General features: G+C 35.6%; 2 protein-coding genes across 10 annotated transcripts; one reads left to right on the forward strand and one right to left on the reverse strand.

The window, feature by feature from the left end:
- Positions 1-331: 331 nt before the first annotated feature.
- On the reverse strand, positions 332-7,044 carry LOC139963119 (trafficking protein particle complex subunit 3-like). Of its 8 annotated transcripts, none has more exons than XR_011791507.1 (7): positions 6,601-6,752; positions 5,853-5,952; positions 5,482-5,579; positions 4,906-5,005; positions 4,265-4,447; positions 1,908-3,526; positions 332-1,806 (listed from the first exon to the last, which is right to left on the reverse strand). XR_011791507.1 is itself a non-coding variant. In XM_071963651.1 (6 exons), the coding sequence occupies exons 2-6, from the start codon at positions 5,892-5,894 to the stop codon at positions 3,407-3,409; spliced, it is 543 nt and encodes a 180-aa protein (XP_071819752.1). In that variant the 5' UTR covers positions 5,895-5,952; positions 7,023-7,044; the 3' UTR covers positions 332-3,406. The 8 variants fall into 8 exon arrangements, 5 of the variants coding, with proteins under 5 accessions (XP_071819752.1, XP_071819747.1, XP_071819751.1 ...); XR_011791508.1 differs by having other exon boundaries at positions 332-1,449; positions 1,807-3,526; XR_011791506.1 differs by having other exon boundaries at positions 332-1,772; positions 1,807-3,526.
- LOC139963118 (oxygen-dependent coproporphyrinogen-III oxidase-like) lies at positions 6,910-18,488 on the forward strand. 2 transcript variants are annotated; one of them, XM_071963645.1, is made up of 15 exons: positions 6,910-7,095; positions 7,897-7,942; positions 8,809-8,887; positions 9,632-9,740; positions 10,176-10,226; positions 11,066-11,140; positions 12,048-12,166; positions 12,910-12,979; positions 13,374-13,496; positions 14,515-14,626; positions 14,884-14,963; positions 15,734-15,813; positions 16,093-16,119; positions 16,408-16,510; positions 16,978-18,488. In XM_071963645.1, exons 5-15 carry the CDS (start codon positions 10,188-10,190, stop codon positions 17,062-17,064), a joined length of 915 nt encoding a protein of 304 aa, XP_071819746.1. In that variant the 5' UTR covers positions 6,910-7,095; positions 7,897-7,942; positions 8,809-8,887; positions 9,632-9,740; positions 10,176-10,187; the 3' UTR covers positions 17,065-18,488. The 2 variants fall into 2 exon arrangements, with proteins under 2 accessions (XP_071819746.1, XP_071819745.1); XM_071963644.1 differs by lacking the exon at positions 6,910-7,095 and adding an exon at positions 7,104-7,250 and having other exon boundaries at positions 9,632-9,736.
- Positions 18,489-19,522: the final 1,034 nt, after the last annotated feature.

Raw genomic sequence — 19,522 nt, forward strand, 5'->3', positions numbered from 1 at the left:
AAAACTGTGCCAGAAATTCACTTATTTGTGTGACTGGAAACAAAGATCAATGAGAAACCGCCACAATCATCGGAGGTGTTGACCTACACAATCCCTCCCCCTCCTGACACCCCCACCCCCCACCCTGTATACTAAATAACGCGCCCTAGTAGTACAACATGGTTATTGGATCACTGCGGTGTATATAATATACATGGAGTAGTGTGATAACCACTAATTGGAACTCAACTGGCGGATGGTGTCATGTAACAGAAACATGGTGGAACAAAACAATGCTTACTGATTAACAATTATAGCATCGTTTTAATAATAATGACAACAAGTTTTATAATATAATTTAGGTTATTTTATGGATGTTTATTATCATTCACATATTTTATACAATGATAAACCTTTTATACACAGAACTTCCAAAACATCAAAATTGACCTGGAAGAAAAATATGCTAGAAAGTCAAGAAATGGTCACATATGTTCAAACTTCTAGAAGCATATGACTGCTAACCTTTAAATGATCTTTCTTTCTCCGAATTCTGATTGGCTAACTTTACACTTATCAATATTTGGGTATGGAGTTGGAGAGTTAGAACCAACACGAAATCAATTTCAAACGTGTTCACAACTTTTAGCAGCTAAAACTTTTAGGCAATACTGAAGACATTTAAAGGGAAAATCTTGCACTAAAATGTTTTTTTTTTTAATAAGACTGAAATAATGTGACAGACTATGAAAAAAAAGAAGAAGTATTTTGGAATGCAGGTTGCAATTGAACACCGTCATAATTTTGCAAGAAATATGCTCAGTATTTTGACTGAGTGTATATGAGTTTTGAGTTAGTTTTCAGGTGTACCCACACTATTTTCGTTGACAGTATGTTATCATAATTAAAGACTATTAAACGTTTTTAATTTGAGAAATTTATCCTTAATTGAGATATTGATGTTACTGTAACCCTCACTTATAGGAAGCACGACAGAAAATGTAAGCAAAATGAAGAGATAAAGGAATGTTTGAATAACATGAACAATGCCATATTCGAAGAAATTTCTTGATCATGGTAAAAATTAATACCCAAAAAATGAATTATGTCTTATGACAGAGCAACACTCACAAAACATTTGAAAAGTTTATCGATATAAATGTACTCTTTCATTTTAAAGGTGATTGCCTTATGAAGGTAGATTTATGAACTCTTTCTATCCACCTATTCAGCACTTTTCCATTTCTTAATTATGTATTTTAAGGATCAAAAATATTTGACGTTTTATTTTTGATTGATAGGCAATTTTGGAAGCTTCACAACGTTTAATGAGAAATTTATTAAACACTGGGTACAAACTTCGAAAGGAGATGAATTCTGGCTTGGAAGTAAACGAAAATTTTATGCATGCAATAAAAAGCTTCCTTTGACTACTAAGTCATTTAGAATGACTTAAAAGTCCTCAAAAACCTTTTAATGTCCTCAAAAACCTTAGAATGTCCACCAATGGAAGTCATCAAAAACCTTTGAATGTCTTCCAAAAAAGTCCTCAAAAACCTTAGAATGTCCACCAAAGTAAGTCATCCAAAACCTTAGAATGTCCACCAAAGGAAGTCATCAAAAACCTTTGAATGTCTTCCAAAAAAGTCCTCAAAAACCTTAGAGTGTCCACCAAAGGAAGTCATCCAAAATCTTAGAATGTCCACCAAAGGAGGTCATCAAAGACCTTTGAATGTCTTCCAAAAAAGTCCTCAAAAACCTTAGAATGTCCACCAAAGGAAGTCATCCAAAACCTTAGAATGTCCACCAAAGTAAGTCATCCAAAACCTTAGAATGTCCACCAAAGGAAGTCATCAAAAACCTTTGAATGTCTTCCAAAAAAGTCCTCAAAAACCTTAGAATGTCCACCAAAGGAAGTCATCCAAAACCTTAGAATGTCCTCCAAAGAAAGTCCTCAAAAACCTTATGAAACAAAGTTTACTACATTATGTTTTAAGGCATACACAGTTTACAGTAAATGAATTAGACCACTCTCAACTGGCTCATGGCATGTAGCCAAATAGCTGTATTTAGTAAACACAGCTCTAAGTCGTCAACTTGTATGGTTACCAACAGTGGCATGTGCAAAGGGGAAGGGGAATGCAGTAGCATATCGCCTCCAGTTCCATCGCCAGTATGGGGCAATGGTTCAGACAACTCCTCTGGGTGCAGGATAACTTGAGGTACAGGTTCAAAGAGAGTAAGGGGGGAGGGGGGTGGGGAGAGATGCATACCCTTTTCGATTTCACACAAAAATTCAAAAGTAGTTCTTAGCACAAAAAAATGAAATTGGGGGTTTAGATCTAACTGCAAACGGAATTTATATTCTAGACATGTCTCAGAATGCACTGCTTGAAGTCTAAACATTTAGTTTAAAAATTAATAATATTTGCCACCATTACATTAACATATATCTACATCCCAGACCGTACTTCCATTCAGACCAAACCAAACCTAAAACCGTATATACTGGTCAGTTCCTTGACTCCCATCCAGGTTGAGGGAAGAATTGTTTTGTGGAGAGAGTCAAGAAACATGTGCGTGGACAAGCAGACTTTGCTGTTATGTATCTATGCACATGTGGCTGTGGAGTGTTAGCTCAATGGTTAACGCCGGTGCCTTCCAATCATGAGGTCCCTGGTTCGAGTCACTCCAAGATTAATGTATGTCGTCCAGTTACAGAGTTGTTGACAATTGACAATTCATAATCATGGACATTAAATATGAATGTAAGAGACTGACTTCAGTCAGCTTGCGGCTTTGATAAGCCAATGAGGCTTCTTCAAGAGTTCCTGCTTGCAGGAGGATCTAAAATACATACAAACATACATACATACATACATACATACATACATACATACATACATACATACATACATACATACATACATACATACATACATACATACATACATACATACATACATACATGTAAGTATAGTACTAATACATATATACAGGAACAATATCAACTCTACACACATACCAATAACGGCTTAAGTCTCATTTATCGGGAACTTTACTTTTACATACCAACGTATACAAAACATTATCATGTTACTGATTAAACCCACGTTTCTGAATTTATTACTGAATGTTTGCAGCTTGAATATCAATTGACGTCTGGAAATTTCTCGGCGAACAAGCAGGTGACAACGTCCAACGATGAATCCCTTTGACTGGTACAAATTCAGCCTCCGAATAGCTTGCAATAATTGTCTTCCTGGCTGACCTTTGACACACATCCAAAGGGTTAAAATGCTACTACAACAAGTAGTCTACACAACCATCACAATCTGTAATATATTCAATTACAAGTCTTGGTCGTGGAATTCTCACCGATGTTTGGTTCCATTTACAATTCTATCTATTGTTGATCACCCCAAACTCACTCCTCCCCTGCGGGCAATGCGTCTTCTAATCTCTTGATAAATTTAACTCTGATTTCCGTTTGATCATCTCCCTTTAGTATATCATGAACAAACTTGACATCTACAGCCATTTGTACCTGCAAATGAAAGTGGAAAGAGAAGGTGCAAAAAAGAACGTTTTTTTTTTCCATGAAGGTGACATCACAACTGATGGACTTTGATGAGTGAAGCATCACATTGGATGTCCACCTTGACATCACAACTGATGGACTCTGATGAGTACAGCATCACAATGGATGTTCACCTTGACATCACAACTGATCGACTCTGATGCGTGAAGCATCACATTGGATGTCCACCTTGACATCACAACTGATGGACTCTGATGAGTACAGCATCACAGTCACAATGGATGTTCACCTTGACATCACAACTGATCGACTCTGATGCGTGAAGCATCACATTAAAAACCATTTACTTTAAAAACAAAAGCACCATAATGTACAATAATTCAAAAGTCCTCCATTTTGACTGTCAATTATAAAACATTTACAAGTGATTTGATTTAACTTTATTTATAACCAAAACACAGGAAACATGTCAAATTTTAACTTTTGGGGAGAATAGTTTTTCATTTCAAGATTTTGAGTTCTCATTGTTTCTTTTTGGTTTTTTGTTGTTGTGGTGGTGAGGGAGAGGGGTGGGAATGAAAGATATACTCCACATAGTGAGATGTACAGAATGTTTACTATTAATTTCATTTGAACTTCTCCATATATTCTGTAAAAACTATAAAGTTATGGACTTCTGAACACATTTCAGGGAATACTTTTATTTTGAATAAGTTTTCATAGCTCTCATTTATTGGGACTCACCGATTCTAAAGCGCCTCGTATCACCCCACAGAGTAAATTAGAATAGTTGAGTTGGTTGTGATCGTCGGGAAGTTCCACAAAATCGGCCAGGGGGTTGGTGTCCATAACTAGAGAGAATTCATCACCAGCTGCAGTCCAATGAGAGACTGCCGGTGTGATGCCTAGAAACATCCTAAACCCATGCTAAAGGAGAAAGTAAGAAAGTATACTAGCATATCCAACATTTGTTACTTATTGCAGGAGACTTTAAGAAACTAAAAAATCCACCTGACTGCATTCCCTGACCAACATTGGTATGTTAATACAGTATGCTTATTCATTGGTTCACATAAAACATTTAGACTCTAAAATCGTAAAAACTGACTTATCCCTAAATGAACCCTCTCCTGTAGACACACATTTGGATACTGGTTTCAAAAGAGAGAGAGAGAGAGAGACAGGAAAAGTAAGAAGCATCAAGTGGCATTAAAATGCAGCATGAACTGAATTTAAGTTAATACATACAATACATACAATAATACATACAATACATACAATAATACATACAATACATACAACTAAGTCAGTCAGTGCGACGTGAAATATTTATTCCGCCCAAAACTCTCATTAAAATTATTTTGTGTCCTCAGTCATCTGGTTACCTTTGCTATGACGTCTGCAGTTTCTCGGAAGTCATTGCATCTTCCTAATCCTGAGCGAGCAAGAAAATCCTCAATAAGTCTCACACCAATGTTGTATCCCCTGAAAGAAAAAGGAAAAAAATGTTTTGTTTCAAATTGTCATTAGAAAAGAATCCAAATCTAACTAAGAAGTACCTTTTTTTAAGCCAATCATTTTTTATAAAAAAATATTCCAAACTCTTGTACAGTTTCTACTAATATTTGTAGTCTACTTTGAAAATCAAGCCGAGCCGCTTTCAGATATTCAAATACATGAATAGGTCCATTAGCATATTAAACTTGAAATAATATAAATTAGGTCATTTAACATGAAGTAGAGATTTTCCCGAACAAAACTCTTGAAAAACCATCCTAATCCACGATTGAAAGGGAAGTAAAAAAGAAATAAAAAAAACATTAAAAAAAGTATGTAAATTTTGGATATTTTCCTCTCTGATTTTATGAAATATTGCATTCCTGGTTTAGCATTTGTATACAGAGCATCATTCACTTTGATATTGAAATAGAAATATGATTATTTAAATATGATTAACTCACATTTTGTCTAATTGTTTGTTTACTTCATCATCCTTCTCATAATCCTTGATGAGTTGAGCAACCAAAGCACCGTATGTCAAAGTAAAAAGCTCCTGACTCTGTTGAGAAGACAATTTTGTATTCACGAAAGAAAATAAAGAGAAATTGATTGAGAATTTAATTAATTAAAATAGCTCTGAATGATAGACTGCAAAGTTGATTACCAACACTCTCAGCTGTGTTTCAAGGAAGGCTGTCATGGGTAGTCCAACAATGTAAGTGCTGACTACTATGTACTGTCAATATCCATTGTGTAATAGTATTAATACAATTTAACCTTCATTAATTAACTGTCAGCTACATCTGTTTAAATACATCAGTCAGATACTTACCACTTTCCGAGGATCTGATGCCCGTCCACCTTGCCTTGCCATGTTCTTTGCTATTTGAGAGCGACAGAAATTTCTCAAATTCTAGAATTTTTCAGTGATTCTGAAAAAGAAATGAAACTACATATAAAATGAGATAAATTAGTGCAGTAACACTGCCTCCAAACAGACTTACACAACCCCGAACAGTTACCAATTACTGTTTTAATTACTAATGCCATCTGCTAATCATCATCAAATATACTATTCTTGCTGCCAGATATTTTCCAACTGGCTGACTGAACCTAGCCTAGGTAAGAAGAAAACAAACCTGAAGAAGATATGGTAGCTTAGTAGTTATAAGTTATTGTAACTGGTGTTAACCATACCAAAAAACAGTTGGATATTTCAGGAATTGGGGTGTATTAAACAATACAGTTGACAGTTTGATTGTAGGCTAAGCTCATTTTACCACAGATGATTCGTCGTATATAGCGCTAGCGACTCATGACCTACAATATACCAGACAGAACTTACGCCTATGTTTAACGCATATTCCCCTACTACTAGTAGAGTAACTTGTACTATTGCTGTCTGAGTGTAGGCCTAACTGTACAATACTGTACATTATAAACCAATCCTTCGACCTAGCCTAGGCCCAATTGCGTTAGGAAGCACCTGTACCTGAGACTAGGCTACTCCAATACTTATCATGTAACACGGAATACCCACGTAGAAACATAAATGAACTAGAGTCAAAGGAATAATTTACCCGAAAGCTCTTGCTCTAATTTGGATCCTTTGGGTTTTGCTATCTACGATAAAACCTTCAAAAAAGCTATCGGGTATTTCAGCCTTACCACTGCAAACGTGACCAATTTATAGTTCTTGCAAACAGATAGATTTCCACATAGAAGTTTGATCAGTCAGGGTTGCTGGTGCAATTCTGTGTTTTGATAACTACTATTAGATGTACATCATATGAAATTTATAGCACATTCATGCTAAAGCGTTAGTGACAACCCATTCTAATGTTTAATCAGCAATTTTCAATTTCAGTCTCATTTTAATGAAAATTTAAGGATAACTGAAACATTTCAAACTGATTACTAGGGAGTAGTGTGAGACATAAGAATAAGAAGTTTCAAACAATTTAGTTGATTACAGTTTCAAGACAAGATTTGGGAGACGTACTTTAAATTTCTTTGCTTCCTTGGAAAGCTCGATTGGTGTGTACAACTGCATGACCTTCAATACCCTAATCGAGGTAAATTGTGTTAATTTTGACTGGACGCACGTAATAACACTTGCCTGTTGTAGTAGCTTATACGAAAGTGCGTGCTTTGAACTTGAAGTGTTTTAATAATAACAATACATGCCTAGTCCAAGAGCTGCAGAAGACTATTTCGACTGAATTCACCGGTCTGTACTATTAAATCTGTAACGGCATTAGCCTAGGTTCTATAAAGCCCGACTGAACTTAGGCCGGTCTAGTTAGGACTAGTAGTAGGCCTAGTACTAGTAGATAATAGCTACGTTAGTAAGAGTAACAGAGTCTAAGTAAGACTAGGCCCTAGGCCTTACTTTGGAATCGAACTATGGCTAAATGACATACAGAAATAGGGAAGCCTAAGAAATAGGATAGCACTAAGCCTAAGAATATAACCTAGTTTGTTTTGGAATTAGAATGAAGTCATCTGTGCTTTATTAATTAATATATAAAGTAATTTTTATTTGAACCCAAAGATATTAATACCCACAACTTTGATATTCATGCAATTAAACTTTTCTCATTTTGGCATAATAATCTTATTGCTAGTCCATACCCCCACCCCCCAACCAAGTACCCCCTCACCATGCACCACCCCAGTATCTTGTGCTGTAAACTTATTGTTAATTGTGATTTTATAAATTTGCTATTTCATTGTCCACTTATACACAACCAAACATGGAATTCTTGTGCAAAGGAAAAGTAGTCGACTGCTTCATCAACCAATTAATCTCACCTGAGAAAAAAAGGGTTTCTTTCTATATTATTATTAGCATATTGTTTCCTTCTTTCTAACAGGATTACATTTACATGTACAAAGAAACGGTAACATGAGCAGAATGAAGTGAGTATTGTAGTCAGCCTGAGCTGTGGTGAGCAGTGGCCTTTCTGAAGAATTCACATTTTTCTAATTTGATTCAGATCTCTGCATATGAATATAATATACTGTAAGCCAACAGTTTATTTTGACATGACTCATAGCTGAAAAAGCTATAGAAAACTAAAACCCTGCAGACCGTAGACTTTGTCTATTTTGACTAAGTTACTATGGGTACAGTATCATCTAAAATGTCTGGCATTGCTTATTTAAAGGGTGTGAAGACTCGCGCAAAAAGAAACGTCTAATGCTGGTAATCTGACCTAGTTTCGATTGAGGTGTAACAGAAGTTAGTTAGTGTGTTAGACACCACCATCGATTCCCAGAAATTACACACACAGCTTGCTACCATCGGTAATTAGACACTAGTGTACAGTCAGTACATACAGCTGTGCTCAATACCCACAGCACAGTATACAAACGATACAGCGATGGACATCTCAGGTCCAGCTAAAGATAAAAGGTATCACGTTTAATTACTGTCTGCATTTTGTAGCGACACAAACAAAACGTCACTTGCAAGCAACAAAAAGTTAACTTTTTCAGATGGCCGCACACGGATTGGGGCGAGTCTTCAATGCCTTTAAGGCAATTTTGTGGTATCTAACGATGTCAGTTTCAGCAAGTGTTCCAGTTTTGCAACTGTAGCAGGCTCTGAAGTTTGCCTCTTATAAAATTCTATGGTTTCTGTATAAACAAAACTGCTATTCATCTTTGAACTTGTAAAAGCTATTTGACAGTTTGCAAAGCATTTTGGATGAATTACTCCCTGTGGTTTGCAAGTTACCAACTATTTTACGTTTTCTAATCTGTTTTTTTCCTTTCTCTTTTAGACTTCTTACACGTCATTCTAGGCTGATGTGTGTTGGCATTGGTACAGTTATTTTTGGTACAGGTGTCCTCCACAGGCAGGTACAGTTCTCCGACAGGTCATAAAGTGACCAATTTTCAATGTTTTAAACCTCTATTGATGAGTCTCTGTTATGAAAGTTTTGATCATTTATATTTTTAATTTTATATGTTGCAAAGGATACAAGATTTTCCACAACTTTTGAGCGAGGTTTTGTTCACAGTATAATATCTCTACCCTAGCCTATATAAAGATGATGAGTGGGCCTCCTTTAGGGAACTGTTTTATGAAATAATAATAATTATTAACTTTATGTAGCACCTGATTCAGAAAAAGTTTGCTCTAGGTGCTAAAAAAAAAATCAAAATATGAAGAATAAAAAAATATTGAATTTATTTACTAATCTGTATCAGATAACCATTGTTTTCATAAAGTACTGTTGATGTTTCATAGACGATCTTCATCAAAACATACATCTAATATAACTGACATCTGGATAGATTATTATCTTAAAAAAGAATGCATCATGAAAATATTTGATATTTTCTCGTCTCTCTGCCCAGCCACTTTTCACAGATCTATGATTTATAGATGAGATATTTATAGATGTTCTGGAAGAATTTGAATTTTTCTTTAAATGTAATAAAATAACACTTTAATTACATCTGTCTTCGTTTCTTTGGTTATAATTTTCATTGTCATGATTTTTATATTCGTTTGAAGATAAGCCTTTTGTACAGCAAAGTGGATGCTTGAAACATGTTGTAACCATTCAATGTAGTTTTGATCTTTCAATCAATTTCCAGAGATCAGTTCATGTTCAAGCAAAAACTATCGCTATTCCCAGGAAGAATGTAGACTTCAGCAAGTACATGGCCAGACCAGTAACAGCCGTAGAAAAACTTGAAGGAGTAAGTAAGTAAAGAAGATATATTGTGTGCACAGGGATAGGTTTCCAATTTGGCAGGGAATATGGAGGTAGATGATTCTTCTCTTGAAATAAGCAGTAAGACTACACCTCAGACTCAAAGACTAAGCTCATGATGCTCAACCAAGTGCTCAATGTTTTGTGCATTTGTTGTTTGAAGGATTCTTTTTTTTTGGGGGGGGGGGTGGAGGGTGGTGTCTGGATGGATGGGTAACAACTTATCAGAAGGTAATTCACATCTAAGGAATTTTTATATAGCTAGATATTGAAAGAAATACTACATGTGACAACAGACAAATATAATATGTACAGTTAACAAAGTAAATTACAGAGTATACATTCTTTAACTGCAAATTGAAAGTCTTTAGGCTAGCGTACGCAACAGACCACAATTTGTAAAATTTCTATGAATCTTTCACCAGACTCCGAATGACATGAAAAGCCGAATGGAAATTTTCATCATGGAGATCCAGGTAGGTATTGAAGTTTCTTTAGTGATCTTTTTAGATAAGAAAATATTATTAAAAACTAGTCAGGAAATAAGTTGTGAAACATATTTTTTATTTAGTATTAGCTTTGTTACTTAATTTAACCCTGATATGCCTGTTACATGAACTTAGAGTACTTGATTAAGGGCTCAAAGGCGGGGGGGGGGGGGAGGGGGGGTTGGGATGGGACAGAGCATGGTCACTCCCACCTCCATGGTCAATTGGGGGATAATGATCAGTCAGGAGATGTTCTCATAATATGTTTTCACAAACTTGCATTTCATGGGATCACTCAGTACCTCATATCTGCTTTTCATATAGAGCAGGGGTTCCCTAACTGGGGTGCATGAATCCCCAGGGGGTGCGTGAGTCCATCCCAGGGGGTTCGTGAGATGTTTCTAAAGTCAAAACTAGAGTACTTTTTGTGGAACTAAAATCTGATATATCATATAATTTAGTAATGTACAAAAGTTGTATCTATTGACAAACTCTTCATTATTACACTATGAGCTTGAACTTTTACGAAGCACTGTCATGCGTATTATAGTATAATAATGACTCAGATCGTGTCTCGAAAAGGTGGGCGTTTGTGGACAACTCTGACATCCACAGGGGGTTCGTGGGGGGGAAAAGTTAGGGAAACCCTGATATAGTGTAGAGAAAGCAATATCAGCAAAAGGTGATGATCATATTTGAGCATGTAAATGAAGATGATTCTATACTTCATATAGTATAAATGAATGAGTCAATTGATTTCTCCTGGGTGAGGAAAATTTCCTCTCCATGATTAATATGGAGTACTACCACTTGTGTGCTACTTTCAGAAAGAAATCTGTGACGCCCTTGAAGATTTAGAAGTGGACATCAAGTTCAAAGTGGACCGTTGGGAGAGGAAGACTGTAAGTACATGACGAATGTCAGTAAGTAGATCAGCGGTCAGCAGTCTCTTAGTAGGACACAACCCAGTCCAAGGGATTCGGCTTTCGACCGTGACCCATTGTTCATCCCCCTCCCCCTTCGGTCAAATTTTATTATTACAATGCCACTGGAATGTGGTTGCTTATGCAATGGTTGGCTCTGTTTCCTTGCCAAGAGTTTGGCTCTCTTGGCCTGAAAAATCATCAGGGCAACCTTGTCTAACTTATAATGAAAAAATTACAACAACAAATTTAGAAAACTTAATAGAAATTGCAATAACTAGATGAGAAATGTTTTCATTGATTCCCCCCGATCCACACCAAAAAAACTCACACACGTTTCCTTGTTCACAACCATACCATCCACAATTAAAACACACGACACATACAAAGTTTACGCCCAATTGCATACACACCAATGTAGGGAAATAAAGCCTTCGACATCGTACAAGCATCACATGGAATTCTTTGCTGCTTAATATCAAGTCACAATCTTCCCCAAATTCGTTTAAATACAAATTAAAGGGATTTTACTTCAACTTATACTGAGATTGAGGTTCCTCTTTCCTTTTTCTTCCTTTCTTCTTTTCTTCTCTTTGTCTTAGTTCTTTTCTTAATTCTTTTTGTAAGTTATTTGTGTACTCTATGTACAGGGAGTGTAACACTAGATAAGCCCACAAGGGTTTCTTGATGCACTTCCTTTCACATTCCATAACTCTGTATGCGCTACATTTGTTGTATACATGTTGTGAAAAATAAAATAAAATAAACGAAATAAACGAAACGTTGGGTTTCTTAATTGCACAATACCATCCGTGGGATCAACATGGTCCCCTGCTGCGTCTTCACTTCAGTCGTTTTATAGTTCCATAATTTCCGTCGTTTACAGGGAGGTGGTGGCATAACTTGTATCCTAGAAGATGGTGAAGTCTTTGAAAGGGCTGGCGTAAACATCTCGGTAGTACACGGTACCCTCCCAGTAAAAACCGCACAGCAGATGAGAGCAAGGTGAGCCAAGCTTTAAAGCAAGCTTCACTGTTAGGATTTCCAGTGTCTAGTCAGCTTGTCTTTATTATTCATAAAGAGCTAATATTACAAAACTGCATTGATGCCTTTCATATTTTATCTTATACTTTTTGGAAAATAGGAAAATTAACCCACGTTTTGATGTTTTAAGTGGCCCAGTATAAATTAATGGTGCAGTAACAAAATATCATCTTTACCAAACATCTCTCAAATTGTGCACACATTCTGCAGAATTTTGTGTAAACAGAATACCCTAGATGGCCCTGCCAAATACTGTTCTTACACTGCCAAGTGTGTTTCTTAAAGTTGAGTGCATCCCTGATGTCTGCTTTGACTTGGTTTGTATCAGAACAAGTTTATGGTATTTACCGCAAGATACACGGTTCATTAGTGATATGCTCTGTTTGAGCTCATAGAAGTACCTATTTCTATATCATTACTGTACAACTACAGGTAAATCCTTACCATCTGATGGTGTAACGGTAGGAACATTTGTCCCAAATGTTATATGCCAGTTAGGCTAGGCCCAGCAATGTCATCTGTGAAAGGGTTGCAGGCATATTTAAACTGTGTCAATTTTTTTTTTCCCATTAGGTACAACTTCTTTACAAAATAATTTAATTTTTCAAAATATAAAACTTAATTGATGCAGTTTGGTTTACACTCTTTTGTTAACCATCAAATTTAAATGCATTTGTAAAAATGAAATGTTATGTTTCTCATAGAGGGCGACCTTTGGATGCCTCAAAGCCTTTACCATTCTTTGCAGCAGGAGTTAGCTCGGTCATACATCCCGTGAGAACTTTTCACATCATTTTTAATAATAATTTTTCTGCCTTGGCAAATTGATTTTGACATATTTCTGTGGCCTTTCAAGGTATACTACATGTTGTGGTGAGGATGTAAAAGAGGGAGGGAGGGAGGGGCAGGGGGATGAGGGTGGTGGGAGTAAGAGGGGAATGGCAGAAAGAACCAATGTTTAAGTGAGGTAACTACTACTGTCTCCGGGGGTCTAGTGGGAATGCAATTAACAATGGTGATTGTTTTTGTATTACATTCATCATAATGTAACTTGATACCTGAAACCTGTTGGACAAGTGTCCTCCTTTTAACTTTCCCTGAAATTAAAAAGTTTATAAAACTTGCTTCTTTAAACCTTCCATTCAAATCTGTTCCTCTGTCTCTCCAGCGCAATCCGATGATCCCCACTCTTCACTTTAACTACCGGTACTTTGAGGTCCAGGAAGAAGGAAAAAGTGTCTGGTGGTTCGGTGGAGGTACTGACCTGACCCCATATTATCTGGACAAGGAGGTTTGTATCTGTTGCTTTCAATAGTTGGTCTGCTGGTCAGTGCACTTTGTTAGTGCTATGCTATGCAATCAATTCATGTTCCAAAACACATGAGCACAAGATTTGTTGTTTAATAGCTAGAAGCATTGATGTGGTAATCCAATTAGATCTTCTGCTTCTGTATATTGTGGCAATGCTCGACATTACAGGTCTTCAATACTTATAAATTAAGGATTGTTCTGCCTGCATGCTAACTCTCAGCTGAAGACATCATTCTTATAACTTGAGGCTTGTCACCAGCTGAATGCACCCATCTGGTCTGGAGAGAAAAACAACTCGTCATCAGATTTGTTTGTTTTGTTTTTGCTGTTCTTGGTAGAATCCATAAAACTGGTCTGTGATGCAAGTTGACTTAGCTTGTACTCAGGTATGAACATGGTTAGAGTGTACTTCCGAAACAGTCATCTTAAACTTATATAAGTAAATGAAACTCCAGAGGTCACTGGTTCGATTCCCATTCCAGCCATAAATTTCTTTTTGCTCTTTTCCATCTTTAAACTTTTGTAAGTCAATCCAGTTAGGTTATTGACAGTGGTTGCAATCATTGATGTGATCAGTGTGGAGCCCAGAATGTGCAATTTCCATTTGCTAGAAGACATATGACAATTATATATATTAGTTGCTCAGATTATTAGAAATATAATAAAGTTTGAAGAACAAAACCCAAGGAGAGACAAGTTAAATCTGAGTTAATTCATCATCATAACGAGTTCAACCTGGTTTAGCCCTCGCTTGGTTTACACCCAGAAAAAAAACAGCAGATTTTCCGCATATCACATGATCTATGATGTAACCAAAGCTTTCTTCCTTATCTTACTCATCAAGCTTTTTAGTGAAAGTTTATTCCTGCTGCAGCTGCTTCATTAGCTAAGATAAGGAACACAGTTGACAGGTTGAATTTGTATCGATTCTAATCATGAGTTAAATCCAATTTCTGTTTATATGACAAAAATGAAACAATTTCTTTTTTCATTTTTAGGATGTGAAACACTTTCATGGCACCTTGAAGAAGGCTTGTGACAAGCATGATCCCAGTTACTATGGCAACTTCAAGAAGTGGTGTGATGATTACTTTGTGGTGAAACACAGAGGTACGTCCTGTTGTTTATGAATATAGAAATATCATTTTTTGGGTAGAGTTCTTAGAAATGATGAAAAGTGTATTTAAAGATGGTCGCACGAACACTGTCGTTAAACTGGCTGCAGCCCAATCTAACTCGACCAATATAAAAAGAGAAACATACTATGAATAATCAAATTACTGATATTCACTGTAACTAGTAATTTTTTTAAATCATTCTGATTTCTTCAAATGTGCTCTTGTTTTTTCTTGGGTATTTTTTGTCAGGAGAGAGGAGAGGTGTTGGTGGAATTTTCTTTGATGATGTCGATGAACCAGACCAGGATTCCGTCTTTGGTTTTATTAAGGTCAGTAAGAAACGTTAATATTTGAAGCAAACCTAGAAGTCATATAAAAAGTTATTAGAACTCAGAAAATCATCAAATTATTAAGAAAAAGAAAAAAAAATGTTATTCCTAAAATGAAACAATTTCAAAACAAGAATAGATGCAGCACATAGTTTTGTTTAATACTGTAGAAACCTGTATGGTCTTGACATATTTAGGAAACAAAAACTCTGGATGCAAGAAAAAAATCTAGATGGTTTGAGTTTTTGCTACTGTGATGTAGTTTGATCTTACAATCAACTGCATAATTTGCTTAATAACAGTACTGTGGAGTGCTCCGATATTTATGTATGATTAGTATGACATTTTGCCATGTTTTTATTTCTACAAAACATGATAATAATATTCTGCCTTGTCAGTCTGCCTTTAAAAATTATTTAAAGGCAATTAAAGTATTAAAATGATAAGTTGTGACCCTTTAACTATACCTAATGTACCTGAAGTAGTTTTTTTTTTCAAAAAGTTGACTTTGTGTTTTCTTATAGCTTGTTCTATCTCTTCCTTTTATTAGTAACAAATGGATTGCAAATTTAACTTTTTTGTCTTTTGACAAATTTGAACAAATTTTAAATCTTTGCTTTTGTGCCTTCTCTCCAGTTTATGTATACGGGTCTTTGCATTCAGCCTTTTGGCAGAACTTTGCAAGAGACTTGTGCTACCCTGCTATTTAAAGATGACGAATTAATTGCAAATTATAACTCTTTGCTTTTTACCTTCTTTTTTGTTTGCAGGACTGTGCTAAATCTGTTCTACCCTGTTATCTTCCAATAATATATAAACATAAGGATGAAGATTATGGATTCCAGGAAAGGTAGGGATACAGACTAATCTGTTAATCAGTCGTAGCTACTTCTTGAAATACCTCCCTGGTTCGAAATGCCATATTTAGAATGCGTTGCGTCAGACTTTTGCTAAGAAAACCTTTTTTTTTTTAATATTCATCCTGCCTACTCATATTTTTTTTTTTGCTCATTCTTTGTGAACAAGTCAAATTTGAGGGCTTAATGTACCTCCTCATGTTTTTGGCTGTCAGATTGATTCTTTGATGTATCACTTAAGTCCCTTCTTCTGTTTTTTTTTGCATCTCCAGAGAATGGCAGCTACTCAGGAGAGGAAGGTGAGCTCTTTTTCCTTAATTTTGGTCTACAGAGAAATTGATAGGGCTCTTTCTATGGCAGGTCCAAGGGAGTGGAACAGCTTACCCATTGAAATTGAGTCATGTGTTGTTCCTTCACCAGTTTTAGGAGCAAACTTCAAAGACACCTGTTCCGGGTTGCATTTCGCTAGATCTGTTTATAGTGTTGTTTTAGTAAAGCGCCACTGCATATAGTTTCTATAGCAGTGAGGGCTATAGAAATGCCATTATTATGATTATTATAAACAGAGCTTCCATTTTCCATTGCAGATACGTTGAATTTAACCTGGTCTACGACAGAGGAACAAAGTTTGGACTGTTAACGCCAAATGCAAGGATAGAAAGTATACTGATGTCACTCCCCAAAACAGCTGTGAGTTGAGATTTGATTAAGTACCATTTGAGTACCCCAGATTTCAGTACAATGAATGTTCTATTACCACAGGTTTAGGATAAATGGAGTACATATTATAATTTATCCATTGTATTTGGCATTTATTGGTTTTATTCTTGTTTGACATAGGTGATGATACTTGTAGTTGAGTACCATTTGATTGATTTGCAACGCTACCTTTATCATGAGTTCGTGTAGGGTACCCTAGGGTTTGAGTACAATGCTCAGGGTTCATTGCACTATTGTGCTATGGAGTACAGCACCTACAGAGTGTAGAACAATAACTCCAGTATTTGATTAAAAAGCTGTAATATTTTACTACCGTTTAAGTTCCAGAGATTTGAGTACAACATTATGTGAGGTTAAGTATGCAGGATGAATTGGAGCACACTTATTTTATTTTTTTTCGTTTGATTTTTTAATTGATTTCTAATTTTCTTTGACAGAGGTGGCAATACATGCATGAGCCAGAACCCGGTTCACCAGAAGCTGAACTGATGGAAGTTCTCAAAAACCCCAAAGACTGGGTCTGACAGGGGCAGCAGGGGTGAAACATCTGAGAGTCCGAGAAAAAGATTCCAGTCCGCAGAAGCGGAGCGAACAGTACTATCAAGGACAGGAGAGATTGATCATTGAGTCCTATCAGCAATATTATCACACTTTAAACGGGCAATCTACGTTTTCAACTTTAATTGACAATTCTTTTTACAAAGCTTTGGAGAGAATCAGAAAGATCTGGGAAACCTATTCAATTGACTGCATTTCCGTTTTTTGAATTTTAGATAAAATCTCATAGCATCTGTCAACAATCAAAAAATGGTTAATTATGTCATTGTGGCCTTAAAAAATTCCTTATTGTACTGCTTTGCAATTATGAAAAAGTTAATAAGATAATTGTTTTGAAAAGGATTTCGGTAACATTTAGCGTGGAGTAATGAATTTTTGTTCCTGCTGGCAGTAGAGTATCTTTTGTCTTTCTACTGTCTGTCATATGATCTATAGATATGAATCATATTTCAAGGTATCGTAAGGTATCGTAATAAGTATCCCATGAAAATGTAGGTAATTTATAGCCAATAATCATATTTTGTTAAAATGAGTAAGGTAAAAGTTGAAACTTTACAGTTTGCATTTTAACCTGGGGTTGAAATCTCATGTTAACAAGTGTCTGCACGACATCATATCCATAATTTATTCAAATTCCTGAATAATTAACCATTCATCCACCTTGTAGTTGGTGAAGTAAAGATGTGGGCGTGTCATAGCGTGATGAATTGCATTCTTATTTGGAAGTAATGCAGGATATGTATTCAACATTTTACCTTTTTTTTTTACCGATATGGAAAATAAAATAAGACCAATTGTATACACATATCTATAGTTATCAGTTATATGTATTTTCTGTTCTTCACACCAAGTATTTGTCAATATTATGATTATTATTATTATTATGATTTTTGTTTTGCTATATCTACAAATGAATCAAAACATTTCTTCTTTTCAAACATTTTGTTTTTCTTCTCCCACCAGAAGTCATGTCAGAAATTAATAGATACATCATGAATATTTAACAGAAAATAAAAAAACAAAATTAAAATAACAATTAAAAATGATCTATATACAAGAAGTCATAATTGTTAAATAGGTAAAGAAGGAAAAAAAAGGAAAAAAAACAGAAATTAGAAGATGAAAATTTTTCTCATGGCACATAAAATAAATTCTCACCGAAAATAGAGCAACCCTGAGATATGGTAACATTTCATTTATAGTAAACAAATTCCACCAATAATATCTGAGAGCATTTTTAATAACAAAGAAATATTTCCTTTTCATCGGTACAAGCAATCCGGGGGTGTCTCATAGTTGGGATTTAAATCGGTTATAGTTTGTTATGAAGCGTTGTGTACTTACAAAACACATTATTTCATAAAAGTTTATAAATATATGGAGAAAATGACCATAATGTCACAAATCTTTCACAAACTAACGTCCTCATTTTGTGTCTATTTTGTAGGAGGGAATGGGGGTGGGGGGGGGGGGTGGGTGGCAATAAACAATTAATCTTTTCGCAAACTTTTTCCTTCACCAGCCTCTTGAATAATTTCCCAATGTAGCAAATATTTTCAGCCGTTATAAAGCTTCATACGTGGAGTCTATATGCGCACATTTTAAAGTTAACAAAATAAAAAGTATTCATATTGGATGGACACCCCATAAAAATATGACTCATTTTCAAGCTTTTTTTCAGATATCATATTAATTATTCTTACGATATCTGTAGTCATTCTAAGAAGAAAAATATATATCACACCAAAGCCTGACATGAACATTTCTTTCTCTCGTACAGCTCTAAGACAGGGAATATAAATAAAATATGGTATTTCAATACTATCCAAATCCTGAGTTTTGAAGAAATTGCATTAATAAAAAAATTCCAAGGTTTATCAATATGTTTTAGTTCTATGTGATACTAAAAACATTTATATCTTGCTTTTCAACTTTTTCAGCGGCTCGTGATGATGAAAGGGGTAATTTACTTCTATATTACAGAAAAGTAAAAATAGTCGTTGACGAGAAAGAGTAGAGAACATTTTAGGCTAGAATGGGATTCGAACTAGTGACCTCATGATATATCAAGGCCTAGACTCGATCAACTGAGATATGCAGCCCCTTGTTAGTGACGATCCATTGAGAGATGTTTCTTTCCTGGGGGAGGGGGGAGGGAAGTCAGATCCTTGCCAACTAAGGGCAAGATTAATAGAAACAGAATCAAATGTTAAAAAAGGTAACAATCTGACAGCCATAGATAGTCACAGATCCAGGGGGTGGAGTAGGTGGGGGGGGGGGCAGGCCCCTTATGAAACACTAACATATAACAGACGTATAACTTTGATCATAAGAAGGTACATAATGGACAACTTTTCAGAATGCTTCGTGTGGAGACATTGCTTACATTTTATCAGCGTTTCATTATTCAGAGCTATTTCTGGT

The sequence above is a fragment of the Apostichopus japonicus genome, chromosome 21, assembly GCF_037975245.1.
Source record: "Apostichopus japonicus isolate 1M-3 chromosome 21, ASM3797524v1, whole genome shotgun sequence".
In the NCBI taxonomy this organism is placed as follows: Eukaryota; Metazoa; Echinodermata; class Holothuroidea; order Aspidochirotida; family Stichopodidae; genus Apostichopus; species Apostichopus japonicus.